Raw genomic sequence first — 16898 nt, forward strand, 5'->3', positions numbered from 1 at the left:
GAAAAAAAACCACCCCACAAGACACCTTTAATGAAAACAATTTTGCTAACAGATGTTTCTAGTGCCTTGGATTTCTCTCACACTGTCAGCAAAGATAAATATACTTCAAAACACATGAACAATACTATACAGAAAAGGAGGTTGGGAGGTGGGGGAGTACATGATACATATACAAACCTGCTTGAAAATCCCAGAGAGAAAAGGAAATGCACAGTTATCTGATTTTTTGTTGCTATTATAAAATACATATTTATTTATTTATTGATACAAAGTCTCTGTTTGTTGCACAGAGAACAATCTGGTCTGTGACTCTGACTGGTGAGACACACTGCCATGGAAAGAATTGCTGAATGAACTAAAAGTTCTTCAACAAAATCCATTTTTTCTAAAGATGACAGTTTATCCTCTTCCTTATTCTCTAGCCACCTTAATAATTGTATCAGCCTTGTTTTCTTAGTAAAGCAGGTTAAAGAGACAGTAAACACTTAATTTAGTAAGATTATTTTAACAAAAGAATGATATCTCAAAAATCAGTAGGAATTTCTGTTTGGTATGCTCAAAACCTAGCAGCAGATCATCAGCTTGTGTAAACTGTGATGAACTTCTAGTCCCCAAAGTCAACAGGGTTGGGACAATTTTTACAAGCTAAGCGAGTTGTAATACCTGTGTCCACACAGATGTGCGTGTGCACTTTTTCTTTAATTTGTTAGGTCATTACATTTCCACAGCACTGACCATTATCTCCACTACATCCACAGATACCAAAAAAAAAAAAAAAAAAAATTGAAGAAACAAAAAGTTTCTCATTAGAGCATGGCAGATACCCCTAAGCTCATGGTGAGAGTACTCACTCCAGGGCCATGTAGGCAGAACACGTACACAGCAGGGAGGCTGACAATCCACATACAGCCACACTACATTGAGTATCCACGCTAATACTGGCACAGTACTGGCCATGGATGGTATAGACATATCTACACAAGCTGAGCTAGCACAAGAGCCTTCACTATGGTGGTGTGCTGGGATACAAAAAAAAAATGCCATCTTCAGGGCAGGAAAAAAGCAGCGCAAACACTTTCTCTAAAAGCTTCAGCATCCTATGGTAGACCTCTCTTCACACTGGCTGAGTGACTGTTTTCTGCCATGCCCCCTAATCTTAACTGTCCATGCATGATCATAAGATTAATAAAAATTTTATAGGGAAAATTGCAATTCAGACTGCAAGGCGCACAGAAGAAAAATGATGCTTCCATGGATTATATCCTCTTTACTCAAAGTAGTAAAACAAGAAAAAATGAATAGGCCTTTTTAACTTTCAAGTGTTGGCTCTGTTTATTACTCAAGCTTGATTCTTGATTCCTCTTATTCACCATTCCTTAGTTATTTTTTATATGATAAAACTATAAACCTATTATAAAGATATCTGCAATTACTGATCTCTTCATTCTGACTCCAGGATTATTATTATTATTATTATTATTTTGTCAGAATTGTTCACCCCAAGTTTCTCTTTTTAAAGATTTCATAGAAGTATGTTTATCAATATGATTCAAGTAGTACAAAGCTGCATACTGCTAGATCAGGAAGGAAAAATCTATTTTTAAGATTTAGAATTATGGCAATCGTCACTCTCCAAACAGCCAGTTTGGGGTTGGTGTTTGTCTGTTTGTTTTTTCAGTCTGCACTGAATAAATCAGAGCTTCTCATTTTAAGAAGAATTAAACAGCAGTTACAACCCACATTATTAAAGAGCCTGAGAAAAAGTTTAATTAGATTGAATAGTCTCTAGTGCAAGTTGAGATATGGTCAGGTTTCACCTCAGAGGGACTTAGACAATGCCAGTTTATTACTGAAATTAAAAGACAAGGAATGTGTGGGATGCCACCAGAATATTACTGATGGTAGAGCTGTCCAGAAATCTATAACATAGAAATAATCAATTAATAATAAAAAATAAATACTAAAGCTAGAAGGATTTTTTTTTTAATTTTGTTTAAAGTAGTAAAATTAACTGACATATTTTTTCTTCAATTCCTGATACAGGAAGGTAACAGTGTATTAACTTCACTGAAACACTACAAGTGTTCATATTTAACTGATAAAAATTAAGATGCAGAATGATACATACACATAGAAAGGATCTCAAAAAGAAAAATAATCAAATTACCTGTAACTACTATCAATGACATCATCCTGCTGATTGTCTAAAGTGTTCTTAAAGACTGCCAGTATTAGAGAAACCATCACCCCATAATAGCTTCTTCAGTGCTGTACTGTCATTACAATTAAAGAGGCATTCCTATAGTTTAATCTTTCTCTTCCTTACTGCAATTTCAGATTTTCTTTTTTATCCTCTACCATTGACATGGAAACAGGTCACCGTCTTTCTCTACGATATATTTAAAGGTTTGTAACCATCTCGTCCTTTTCCCCCCCCAACTCTAAACAGCCCTATTTACTTTGACTTTTCCTCAGAAGCCTTTATTCTAGATGTTTGCTCATTCTTGGGTTTTTTCCCCCTCAGGTCTCCAGTTGATGCATGTTTTCCTTGTGTGTACAAATTTACCATTTTGGGTGGTGGCCTTACCTGTATTGAGTAGAGTGTTATTGCTGGCATATGCATCCTACTACATGTATGCATTTTTGATGGACTACAATGACGTTTGAAATTTTTATCTGTAATTTAGGACAAAACTAATTGAGATGTCAGTAGATAGAATATCTCACGTGATTTCCCATGTTCCATCTGTCAGCTCAACTCTGGATGTTTTTTATGCTTTGATTTTGTTGTGGTTTTTTTTAAATACTTACACTGAATACACTTATTAATACTTAATAAAAAGAAGAATAAATAATAGATGCTAATTATTAAATGGTGCAAAGCACACTGCAAACCTAACCAATATTTGGTAAGGTTATAAAAAACACTGGTAAATTGTGCAAAGAATAGACATTCAGATACACACAGCCTCCCAATCTGTTGGATTGTAAATCTTGATTAATCTTATTAACACATCTATTCATCAGTATGCACCCTCTGTATGAAGTCTACACAACCTTTGTGAGATCCTGCAAAGTCAGGACGATGAGGCAAACTGAGGAACATCTTTCCTCCTCTCCCTAGACCTGTGTAAATTTCTTAGCCTAGCAGGAGTATTTTTATTTAAATTTAAATACAATTTTTCATTCCTTCTTTCCTGCTGATTCCCATGTCTGGCACAGTCTTTACCTCTCGGCAAAGCACCAAGCAATTTCCTTCTGAAATCCCTTCTGAATCCCTGCCTCCTGAAGCTGACTTTGTCTGCATTTCCAACATATACTTGGACATCAGCAGCTCCTGTCTCTGATCTGCTCATTAAAACTTGAAAAACAAGGCTCTCCCAAGAGCAGTATTCCCTTACTGCCTCTTCTCAATAGTAGGGGATTTCCTTTCTCTCTGCCTCACAGCCTTGTTCTGTCGTCTTTTTGACTGCAATTTAAGTAGTGCAACTTGGGGCAAGCCTGGGGCACAAGGCAGCGGTTAAACCAATGGGGGAATGGCTCCTCCTCCAGTCAAGGCAAATGGAAACTACCATATTCAACTGCTCCCACACTGGGAGGCCTCAACGCCTCTGCTCCTTCCCGGGGCGCACAAAGCACATTCACGGCAAGTAGGGGTGTCGGCCACGAGGGTGGCATGAGGCATCTGGCTTGTTGCAGATCTTCACTAGCTTTCAGTCCTTGCTTACCATGGCTAGACAAGCACCTTGACCTCAAACGGGAAGAACATGGCCCATTGTTTCACTCTCACACCAAAATAAGGTAATGCAGCCTCCAAATAAGTTTCACTCTCAATCAAGGATTAGAAGACCCCCTCTTTTCTTGTTGTGCCCAGTTTCCCTAATTTCCTCTAGGTATTAAGCACTGCTGAATGATTCTAGTGATCAGAGCTCGAAACAGCTCTGGGATTCTACTGATTGTCCCTGCTCTCTCATCCACTACAATAATGTGCCTTTTTCTGTTTGTTTTCACAAACAAGCAATGCCATCCTACCTTTAGTTTCAATACAGGTTTCCTAACAAAATAAATAAAACCAGAAAACCAATAATAGTGTTCGATCCAAATTATCAAAAGTTATAAGAAATTCAAAATTTTTAATGCAAAAATTTTTTATCCGTTTAGGTAATGAGTGTGGACTATTTGCTTGCATAATACTTTTCTAAGATGTCCCATGAGAAACTCAAACTCTCAGGTTTTTAAACTCTTAATTCCGATAAACAGTATATATCTCAATTTCCACTCAGCATTAAAATGAGAAACTCACACCTATTTTTTTCTTATAGGAAATGGGAGGAAAATGTAACTAATTAACTTTATTAAGCCAACTCATTGTATAACAACCTATTTTAGCTGCTGTAATGAAGCAATGAGAATTAAACTTTCTTCTTTAATGGAAAGTAATTTTTAAGAAGGAAAAACATACACAAAGATTAAAACAGGCAAGGTAATTGAAAATGCTTGGTTTTAAATTACACTATTAGATTAGTCTGGAGCTTTTTCACTGTTGAGGCAGAAATAATATTACTCATTACTCATAATTCCATTCATAAACGTATCTGTTCTTGTTTCAAATCTAGTTCATAAATATTGAAAGTGTAAAGTATTGCTATACAAGCTCACTTCTATACGCCAGGAATAGGACATGCTGCTGGTTCATTTATTGATGATAATAATATACTTACGTAATTATGCATAATACTAAAAACCTCATTATCATTCTACCAAGCCTGTAGCAGTATGTATTGGTTAGGATTGCCTTTCAGCAGTTAAGTGTTTCTAAATACAGTCATCTTCCTTTTAAATAAACAAGTGCAGAAACAAATGGTAGCAGCTAATCATCATTTTAGAATGAACAGATGTGAACCCATCTTCAAAGATCTCTCATTATGTCCGAGATGTCACCTGTAAAATTCATCATTTCCTTGGGCAAAGTTGGCTGTATCAGTGAAACTTGCACTACAGCTGGCATACCCACAAGGCTGCATAAACTAACACCTAAACAGAGCCTGGAGAGGATGGGAACAAAACTTGTGTGAACAGTCATACTCCTCTGTTGAACTGTAAAGCTGAACTGACTTTTTTCTTTTCGAAGTCATTGCAGTCTCAGATACCATATGCAAAATGCGTCAAAATTTCACATTTTGTTTTCGGGTCATGTTTAGCACATCCCAGTTAACTATACAGAAACTATTTTCTCTACCATTCATACATGAAAGACTCTCAGTCCTTCAGGTATTGTAGAGATGATTCCAAGCAGCTCATCCTCAAAACTCCTCAGGTAACGAGCAACAGCTCTCAGTCATCCGGTAATAAAATTGAGCTCTCGGCTTCCTTTTCGGTACACTTGAATGACCAACAATAATCATAGCTGATGTAAGAGTTACCAAAGCATACCAAGAAATTATGCTTTATTAACAAGGTACTGTATATACTAAACTATTTTCAGTTAAGCCCTTTCATTCAAAAGGAGCAAGCCCCCCTTCTCTTCTTCCACAGAAACATCCAGCTTCACATTCACCACCAAAATGTTTTTATGGAGAATGAACTTCTCCTGATCTTCAACTGTCAGATAGAATTTTTTAAGACTGACTTTTCTTGCTTCTGGGGACCACCAAGGTTAAAGTTAAAAAGCTCTGTCATGTTTTCCTCTGACAGACTTCCACATAAAAAAAATTTCTAATTTGAGGTACACAGAGAATTTAGTCACTGCCATGTTTCCTTTCAGAGGCTATTCTGCTTTCAGCTTTTAACTTATTACTGCAATGCACTTTGCAATGAAAGGTGCTACATGAAATTAAATTTCGTTCTATTCTTTCAGGGTCAATGCTGAAATCAAACACCTCTGACAACCTCAGACATTTCATCAGTATTAATTTCCTGATGGAATCGTCACTGACCTAGCAACCTAAAGTTTCCATTTTCTGAGAATTCTTGGATCACTAACTGTTCATCCCTAGTTTAATCATGACATTTCACTCAAATGGTTTTTACTATGTTTGAAATGGCCAATAGTGATTAATGGCAAAAGTGTATCAGTTCCATGATGTTACTTTATGAAGTAAATGAAATTCAACCCCTTTTAGGTTTGTCAGGCCTCAGTCATTCAAAAATGTATGCCACTGTGTAATTTTAATTGCACTAATATTTCTACTGATTTCAGTACAAATCACTCATATTATTGAGCTAAACCATGTACAAGTGTTAAAAAAAAAAGAAACAAATGAAAACAGACATTACAGGTATAAAGCTCAGTAACACCAATTACACAGCTAGGTAGCATAGTCAACCAGCCAAAATTTTTAGATTCAAATGGAAAACTGTAATTTTTGTCTCTGCACATTCATATTATGCACGGAATGAGAGCTCTTTGACAAAAGGAACAAAAAAGGTCATTGCGATTGTGCAATTAACACTTGTATCATGAACACCCACAAGAATTCAATTCAGGTTATACGGGCATTCTCCAGCAGTAAGCATTATCAGATAGCATTAGCTATTTGATCAGCCTATAACTTTACCTAAAAATGAAAACAGACTTTTGTTAGGCAATTCTGTCATCTCAAGGCACAGGAGCAAGTTACAACATCATTAGAATACAGGCCTTAGGCTGGTTGGAGAGAACAAAGCATCCTTCCCCTTCATCCTGAACACCACCTTGAGAGACAATGCCCACCTGCCAAAATACCAAAATACTACTTGGATCAGTTGCTAGAAACCATTACTAAATGAGATCCTGAAACAGTTTCAATAGCTACCAAACACCATGGGAATAAAAAGGTGCAACCACCAGCAGGGGTGATCCCAACAGCACCCTGTTGAAAGACAAACAGCTAAGTGAATTCAGAAGAACTAGCCATTGCATGAAGCTTAGTCTGTGTCCGTGCTTATCACAGACAGCAACATGATATAACGCATGGCTGGGAGCCAGAGTCTGTAAACACTACTACTGGATGTAAAATCCAGAAATTTGACATTAGTATAACAGGCAAAACCACCTATTTTAGGGAGAAACATAATTCTATATATCCCATTTCTCAACCTGTGCTGATGAATATACCTAATTGCAGCTGTTGATAAAAGGGACTGCAAAATGTATTCATGTAAAGTTATGCAAATAAGTCTACACTGACCTTTACATAAAATTAAATATCAAGGCTTTTCCTATGCTAATTCAGTGTATAAGTCAGGAGCAGAAGAATAACCAATTTTAAGAAAAGGAATTAAATTTTCATTAATGTTCCTATACCTGCAGTAAAAAAATATGTACTGCATGCAACTGCTCTGCAGGCTCCTGTAGCTGAATACCCACATTATTACACTGTAGCATTTCTATGTAAATAGACAAGGTGAATGGCTTCTCCAGACAAGATGCTGTGTGCACTATCATGTAAAAATTAAGGCATACTCCCAAGAAACACACAAAACAATTCCATCTGTCTTAAGTAGGGATATACTAAGACTAAAACTAGTAATCACTGTACTTTATAAACACAGTGTCTTACTGACTACAACACAATAACAGGTATTATACTGAAAATCTAACCTTCTCAACTCATTTGTTTCTTTTAAATTACATGTTCTTGGACCCACCTGTGAAAACTGGGAGGTTAATTATGATAGTATATTGCATAACTCCACAGCTAAATGCTGAAGTAGTTCTACATAAATGCCATATGTTTGTCCTGGAAAAACTAAAAAGATTAATTAGGAGGCCAAGCCCAAGACACTGGAAAGTAATACTCTGAACATAATTAGATCATTACACTGTGTACTATGTAAATTGAAGTTTTAATAAGTAGGTAAAACGCTAGTCATGGCAAAAAAATAACAATCCAAAATTCTAAATTGTGTGCACCAAACTTACTTTTTACTGACATTGCTTATAAAAAGACACTATGCACATGCCAGTCACAACAAAAGCCATTTAAACTTGTTACATGTTTTTGATAAAGGAACTACCTGTTAAGCATTTCAGTCCTGTTCTTCTTTTACCTACATTATCCTCACCTATTTAAAACTGCCCGATCACATCAGTAAAGAAAAAACTCTAATAAGCAAACTATAACTAGGAAGCAGAGTAAGGAACCAGCTTGAAGTCAACTGAACAGTGTAAGGTCCTTCCAGAGCCTGAGTTGCTACTTTTCCGTCTCTGAATCTGATCTAGTCCAGCCTTCCACTTTTAGCCCACTCCACTACAAAGCATCATCTCTTATAGCCTCCACTCTCCTGAAGAACGTAAAGGGTTATTTTGGCCTGATCCATAGATCATCAATGGTAAAGAGAGTTTTTCCATCAAATTCAATACACTCTGGACCATATCCAGAACATTAGTTACTTTACTCACCACATATTCAAACACAAGTGTCAAGGTCTCCTTGGTGTGAATGATGTCATGAAGCAGCACAATGTTAGCGTGTTTCAATCCTTTCAGAAGAGAAGCTGAAAAGCAAAACATACATGATATCTTAAAAAGGATCCAAATATTTTACATTGATTGGCTTTTTTTTTTTAGTAACTCAGATGATTTTTTCGACATCTGAGTTTCATAAACTGACAACCAACAGTTGTACTTTGTTATCTTCTATGTCCATGAGTTCCACACAGTGTGTTTGAAGATCATGCCCTCCCATTCAGTGCCATTTTCTCCACCTTGTTGGTCAAACTCAACCTCACTTTGAGGCAAAAACGAGCTGCGGCAAGAGATGGTTTCCTTATGCAGCCTCCTCTAAGTGAATCAGTCACTCACATCCGATCAACCATACACCAAGTTTTCTTCTACACTCAAAGATAATTTTTCATCTCAGATAAAAGTCAAGCGTGTCTTTTCAAAACATCACCTTTTCTATCCAACACAACAGAGCTGCTTTCTAAACAAAGTGCAACATCTATCCTAAGAACAGTGTTTTAAGCAATAATTCTCCTTTCCCTCAAACATAAGACAGGTTTGATGGAATCATTTGTATTAGCTCATGAGAATAAATACATGGTGTTTTCTCACCATATTTTTTTTTTAATGGCACTAGCTCATGTTTTCAGACTACTGACAAATAAAGACTTACCTAGTGAACTTCCAGGTGATCCCCTTCACTAAATTTCTTTTACACCATAATACATATTTAATGTTCATACCATATTACATATTTAATGGGCCACAAGACATGGCATATTTTAGCAATATATGCTGACAAGCCATGTGTTGTTACCCATGTCATTCTGTTGGTGGTGCCTTGTCATTTCATGCATACATCAGAGCAGGATGATCAGACACCACAGCAAAGTTAACAATAGATACAAAGACATGCAAATGAGTGGCATATTTCTGTACTGAATAATGTGGAACTTTCTTTTGTCACCCTTCTTCTTTTGTCGAAGAAAATAATGAAACACCAAACAGTTGTCTCACTCCACTACTGTGCAAAATGGAAGCTACGGAGCTTCCAGGGCACTGTTACACCCTGCTGTCCTATAGAGCTCCATCAGGCTGAGGTAACTTCAGGGGTCATCTGGCTTTGAATTAGGGTAAGTACATATCACCTCTCATACTGGTCTTTAAGAGATCGATCTGACAAGCTGATCACTCTAGGAAGCAACACAATAGCAACATGTAATCTGGCTGAATCGGTGTTCCTCTACAAGCATCCTCAGCAGCAAAACTTTGGAGTTCACGCGAGGAAGAAGGTAGATTGCAAAGGGGAAAATACTGTACAGCAGCTTCAAAGCGAGTATATCACAGGTATCCTGATGGCAGGATTGCAAACCTGCGAGCAAGCTCCATGACCGCGAATAAGGCAAACCTTCCACCTGGCTGAAGAGGTGAGAAGAAATCTTTCAAAAGAGATTGCTTTGGCCTGCACTCCACAACTCATGCTATTCAGAGAGTCAGCAGAGAGGAATCTTTCCTGTGCTCTGAATACGTTGCCACTGAGCTGTAAATCAGCTATTGCAATTACAATTATTCTTTTTAAACTTTTGCTCAGTGCATCTCTAGTAACTTTTAACATTCCACAAATCAAGTAGAAGCTTTTTTCTCAAAGGAAGAGCCATGCACAATTTTCATAGGATCCTCATCTTAAGAATTTGGAGAATTTCTTGGAGTAAAAGCTCAGAGAGATTTGGCTATGTTAGTTTTTTTAAAGGACAAGAATGAAAAATTGCTACTGAAGAAGGTATGGATACAAACAACAGATAAGCAGAACAACTGTTCCAAAAGGTATCCTCTACCAGAAACGAGACCTTTTAAACTGGGAAAACCCTGAGAAGAGTTCACCTGCAGTAACTGAGCTTTTACCAGCTCTTCCCTCCAGCCCTGTCAAATGACCACACATACAGAGAGACTGGGAACATAACAACTGCCTCCTAGCAGAGCTTGTGTTGAACTGTAATAGTATTTATGACCTCTGTCAGCTTTTGCCGTTCAGATCATCACCTGAGGCCTTTAATTCCTCTAGCTGGGCATTACTTTGTTGCTAAAATCTGTATATGGGTCATTAAAGCTTAAATAGTACATTGAAAGCAGCTTACCCTGAGGTCTTTGCAAACACTGTCTTTCCTCTTCAGTCCCCTCCCTCACTCTTCTTTATCTTCTCTTAATATCCAATTCTCCCCTTTTACAGCCTCAATATTCAACATCTGCCATATATTACAAGAACTACAAAACATCACCTGCAGGGTAAGATTTCTGTCTTCACCATTAGTCCAAGTGAAACACAGTAAATAATATCGCACAGAGAGCACAATCTTAATTGCACTAATTTTACACTGTGGAAATAAGAAGCAATTCCACTATCAATTTACATTGTAAGAAACCAAGCATAACTGGTAAAAGTAAGAGAAATACCCTGTGTGCTCTTCTATCAGGACTGTTACTGGTAAGATTGCCTGTCTCTGTGAAACCACTGCTTTGTTACTTAAAAAAAGGGGGAAAAAAGAAATAAAAAAGAAAAAAGTTATCTGAAGTAGGAAAGCTGTTTCTTCCTCCACAGAGTACTTTAAAAACAAAATGAAATACAAACCGATGGTGCTCGGTGTGTTTTTTTCCAGAAACATCCCCTTTCAGAACAAACAACTAATACACCTCTTCTTTTTGCTCGAAGGGGATACAACTTTGGATGAAATCCACTAATTCAAAGACAAAACCCAGAAATTCACATCCAAGAGAATGAAAAAGAGTCCAGGGAATCTATCAGCATCAGCTTGAGACAAGCTTGACTTCACCTTTGAAGATGCCCACACAGCTGCTACTGGAGCTCAGCGAGAAGTCAGGTGCTGCTGTGCCTGGTGTTACTTCTAGAACAAAATAATTCTCCCAGAGAATGCCATCTCCGTCCAGTGATTATCACCCACAGATTTCAGACAGAGTTGTTTTCTTTTAAGAAAAAAAGACTAAAATATTGTTGGAAAAGCATTGCAACAACTCACAAAAGTGAGACCAACGTAGTAGTACTCACCGTATCTTTAGCATGTGTTTTTAAAAACAAAATTATATAATGCTGCTTCAAAACTGCTGGCACTCTGGTTTTTTTACCCTCGGTATTAACTGTAAGATAAACAGAAGGCAGCACTTTTAATTCCTTTTCCCAAAGAGTTTTGAGGAGACACAGCAGCAAATAATGCTAAAATGCTTTTTTAAAACACTTTGGACAAAATATTATACGCTTTTGAATGGGCAGGCGCTTGTTCTGTCACCTGTGTTTGCACATTCCCTTACAGCAAATTCTAGCAGTCAAAAACTGGGCAGAGGAATTGGTGACATACTTCAAGAATTAACCACAACCAAGATGATAAATTTCTGTGACTTGTACATAAGTTCATGACCTGAGCCACTAAAAGTACCAACACTCAGCACTTCTCCATCAAGGGCTAATAGCCGTATTTGCATACCTAAAGGAAACACATTGTATTTGCTTGAATAACCATCACAGAGTTCTCCTCCAACAAGGGGATGCTCTCATCTATTACGAGCTCCTGGCAAGATGCCTTATGGCTTGTGTTGGTCAAGGAGCTTTTTGCTGTTCCCAGATGAGCTGGGTTCTAAAGTATGCTCACTCCATGAGCAAGCCAAGCCAGCTGGACTGCAGCCAACTCTCACCCAAAACCTGAGTAGCATCAGTAAATCAGTGCTTTGCTCCCTGCAGGGTTTACAGCATCAGCTCAAGCCTGACACTCCATTAACAAAGCCGTGTGACTTTTAGATCAGCCTTGACGTACCTCTAGAAGACTTGGAGTGTTTTGAAAAAGGCTGTTCCAGCATGCCCATAAAGAAACATTTCACAGCTGTATGTCAAAATCAACAAAAGTAACTATTACTGTTGACTGCGGGCCACATGCAGGAAGAAGAACTTTTCACCAGCAGCACTAGCAAAGATGGTACTTTCAGACATGGCAAGTACATTAAGCTTGACCATAATTAGGTCCTCGGATCATCCTACCACAGTTAATTCAGTCTTGCAATTCCTGACTACCATCTTGTTCTTACTTTGTGAAAAATCACAAATCTCCACTGTGGGCTTAGAAGAATCACCTATGATTTCCAAATTGTCTGATATTTCAGTGACCTGGAAGCTTTTCTAAGCAGTAGCAGAACTCAACCTCATACTGCTCATACTCACCGTAATGTACAACTGCTGTTGATAGTCTCTTGGATTTCCTACTATATGCAAAGGCTGTGATATTCCCATCATTTTTTCTAAAAAGTATAGCTATGAAAATGCTTGCTTCGCTCAGTTGAGGTGTCCTCTGGGGCTACCATGCACCAGTGCTCACCATTTCCCATGCTATTCCTCACACACAGTGTTCACCCTTTCTCACTGTCACTCCAGGAGGACGTCCCTCATTAGGAGAGTTTTACTCTTGAAGACAGCACGTCATGGCAGTTTGCACTTACCTAATATTGTTAATGTGACTGCGCATCTTTGCTGCCCTGTTTAATTTCTGAGACACCAAAGCACGCACATTCTAGTCAGTAACACAAATTTGTGAAAGCAAGTAATTTGTTGTGCTTCAGAGCCAAACAACGTATCTGTAAAATTCAGTACTTGTCACACTCTGCAGACACAACGGTGCTCTCTGACAGAGTGCCAACTTCCTCGCATAAACAGTTGGGTTCAGCCTCTGAGCTCTCCTGGAAAGGCATTTTTAGTGAGAAAACATTCATCGGTTTTTTCCCCTCATCATGTCTTCTGAACAAATACGCAATTTTTAAAATTTGGCCTTGGAGCACAATGTCCCTTATGCTTCTCATCCACTTCCCACACAGCAGGACTTTCTGTGTGCAAAACGCTACTTACAATCCTAGCACAGAGACAGGAATTCAGCACTCTGTTGGTTTTGCAGTAATAAATGTTAGAAATTTCCTCCTCAGAAATGCAGTCCCCAAATCTACACTTTACTATTTTCCAGTTTACTCATCTGAAATAATCTACTACAAGCAAATGGCTTTGCTTTCCTACAACAATACCCTAATACAACAAAATTCCATTCAGGGAAAACTATACAACCTAGGTAACACCACACTGACCACAGACTTCCCATCTTCTCACCACAGGATATATTCTGCAGATTGATCATTATTTGTAATCCCAAGGAGTTGATTTTAAAGCTGCACACATATAAATGCACAGAATGGGTCAAATTCTACTCTGATCTTAGTGGACGCAATGCAATAAAGATATACAGGTCACTGTTCAGCTTTGAAAAATTTCTAGGAGGAAGTTTCTTAACAAATTTCAAAAGAATCCGTGACCTACAGGAAGAACAGAAAAAGCATCAAATTGTTGCAGTGGGTTATGATGTAGGCTTAGCTGAATTACCTTCTTTACAGACAATTCCAACCTCACGACAGTCTCTGCGAGATTTAACAAACGGTCCTTACTCTAGTTTTCATTAAGTCAAAAAATAATGACAGCCTGGCATTATGGAAGCGCACAGTGCCTCACACCCTTGCAAGAAAGGATTTGCTAGCCCTTCAACTGCAGGCTGCTTTGCTGGAGGGACTACATGGATCACATTAACTGCATCTACCTCCTCAGGCTGAAATTCAGGCTGACATGAGTGGGTTGAACTTTTAACCAAGTACTTTTCTTATTTGTGAAATTTCTACTTGCTGCTCCTTCTTGGAAGTGTAGTATGTTATTAAAGAAGAAATACAGAAAAAGAGTGTGTGTAACAACACATAGGCACCTTCAGAGGTTCTTCTCGCTATGGCTTTAGTCCCCTAAGCAAAAGGCAAGTCACAAACCTGCTGAAACCTCTCTGCCTATTGAACTGGAACAGAGCATTGGAAGGACTGATCAAATAAGCTCCAAAAAGCACTACAGTATATTATTCTAACAGATATACAGAAGATTGCTGCCATATGAAATGAATGTCTCTTTCATTATGTTATAGATAGAAATTTATGTATTGTGTATTGTTCCCAATGCTCTTCAGACACAAGTACAGATGGAGGTTAAAAATAATGAGGCATCGTCCTATCAAAGCCAGACTCTCAGGGAAAAAGACTGCAATGTGCTGCTCCTATCTTGTAGCAGCCAGTCATGTCTTGCCTTCACTGTCAATTCTAGTATTCAAGAGGAGGAAACTGTTTAAACCAAAAATATGTCAGCCTGTACAGAAAACAACCCTACAATGCGAGTAGCATATGAAAGCAGGAGTCTTTCTATTACTTTTTTATGCACGCATAGCATGACTGGGACTAGTAGCACAATCTACTAATAAAACTGTCACTGGTTGTTACTAGCCTTGTTATCTTGCTGAACTTAAGACACAGTTTTCATACAAATATCTATCTACCTTAGGATGTCTTCTTTGGAAGTTTTCAGTCTAAACAGTTCCTCCCATCTCCCAAAAAACAGGCTTTAGTAACAACTTCTGTAATCCACTGAGTAACTTTCCCCTTGAAAAAAACCAACCTCTGAACCCCATGTTTTGGAGTAGACACTCAAAAACTGGAAATACAGAGACCTTTAAAATAGGAACACACATTTTTCCATCCCCATGAAAATCCTCTAAATTTGGTCAAGTTATAAGCTTTTGAAATTGCCTCTTTGGGTCAGACTGACTATCAGCAGTGTGAAAGGAAGGAGGAATACAGAAAAGGTGAGATGGTACAAAGGGCTGTGATTCACAGTGGAAGCTAGGACAGCTGGGTAAGGAGAAAGAAAAGCCAGAGCACAACCGAACAGCCTTCACAGGTGGCAAAACACAGGATGTGGAAAGTAAGAGCATGTAGACAAGCCAGAAAAGAGACAATACGCAGAGCATGGGGTGGGCAAGCACTCACACTTAGGGGGACGTAGACAAGAGCCTACAGACACTAGCACGTTCTCCACTGACGCCCATAACAGAACGCAAGATTCCCACAGATTACCAGTCCAATGCTTTGAGCGGGAATCAATGAAAATGCTTGGCAGTTTTCCTCATTTTCCTCCAATTTCAGTCTACACACAGAAGCAACCTATGACAGCTATCAGCTAGCATTTCAGTTCAAGCAGGACATGTCCATGTGAGAGCTTGCAAACATGATGAAACATTGGAGTGCAGAATACAGATTTCCACCTACTTTTTCAAACACTGAGAAAATTACATGAACAAAAATCCTAATTAAAATCAAGAATGCCATGCCAAGAGCTCAAAGCAAGGATGGACTACAACTGTAGGGGCTTCTGCAACACTAACTCAGCTTCTCCAAGATACACATTCCTGAAGTCACTAGTGTGAGATAAGCCAGGGTACAAGCTTTCAGCACACAGCTGCTTCGTATCTATCTTGCATTTCTCACACTTTAACAACGTGTAAGTTCACAGCCTAACTTATCGTGCAGTGACCAACTTGTGTGCTTGTACCCATTAACTGTTCCCAGCTCTTTCATATTTTTTTTCACAGGTGGAAGAAGTAGTTGCTTAAATTTTATTTTTATACAGGCTCAGGTATGAACTTGATCCAGCTTTATTGTCCAGCTTCGGTGGACCTTGCTGGGACCTTGCCCATCCATCAGAGAAGCTGAAAAGTCCACCAGGATCAAGTCAGAAGAAAATCAACCTGATCTTTACCCTTACCTCTACCATTAGCTGAGCATCACATTAAGTCACTTAAGCTGATATCATCACCACGTTCCTCATTTTCTGGGCATTTCAACTTCTGATCTTCATTCACGCTTATCAGAACCACAGAGCACACACAATTATTACAGAACCCCAAGCAACACTGTACGCTGATATTACCCAATGCTATGCAAGTACTTTGAAAGTCATATCAAAATCATCATTTAAAAGGACTCTCAGCAAGTGGGGTGCTGAGAAGATGAACAAATATTTAAGTAGTCAGAGTACAGTGACGAGTGTTGTAGAAAATCTCAAAGCCATCTGTGTTTTAATAATGCACAGTAGGTGCATATAGCTAAAGCCACCCATCAAGAACACAGAATTAAATTAAACATTCATCATCCAACACAGGCAGAGATCCCACAGCAGGAGTGAACATGGTGCTGTTGTGTAATTAAGGAATGAAGAGTACAAGTAGAGGGATCAAATTAAGTTTTCACAGGTAAACTTAATTCTGACAACTTCTGAATGATTGACTTTGCAACCATAATAAAGATACTCTGCTGTAAATGGTATACCTGCAGTAGTAGTACTATACTGTCTAAATGGTAGACTAAATAACTGAGTACCAGTACTGAAACTTGTTCCCTGCTGAAGTCAGTGTGAGTTTTGTTACTCATTTTTCCTAATGCATCAATACGACAAGAAATCACTTAACCGTATGTACCTGCAATGAATAATTTTTTTGTACATAGAAGACCAAAAGGCATCCCAGGAAAGAATTTAACTGCATTAACTTGAAAGCCAGTTGCCTGCCAG

At 38.3% G+C, this 16898-nt stretch overlaps 1 protein-coding gene across 5 annotated transcripts in view; it reads right to left on the minus strand.

Annotated features, from left to right (window-relative positions):
- CDK14 (cyclin dependent kinase 14) overlaps window positions 1-16898 on the minus strand; it is a 330724-nt gene that overhangs the window by 181067 nt on the left and 132759 nt on the right. For all 5 annotated transcript variants that reach the window (XM_052802555.1, XM_052802583.1, XM_052802574.1 and 2 more), the window contains one exon: window positions 8384-8478. In XM_052802555.1, coding sequence (XP_052658515.1) covers window positions 8384-8478 — 95 coding nt within the window. The remainder of the gene's footprint in view (window positions 1-8383; window positions 8479-16898) is intronic.

The sequence above is a fragment of the Harpia harpyja genome, chromosome 1 (genome assembly GCF_026419915.1).
Source record: "Harpia harpyja isolate bHarHar1 chromosome 1, bHarHar1 primary haplotype, whole genome shotgun sequence".
NCBI classification, from domain to species: domain Eukaryota; kingdom Metazoa; phylum Chordata; class Aves; order Accipitriformes; family Accipitridae; genus Harpia; species Harpia harpyja.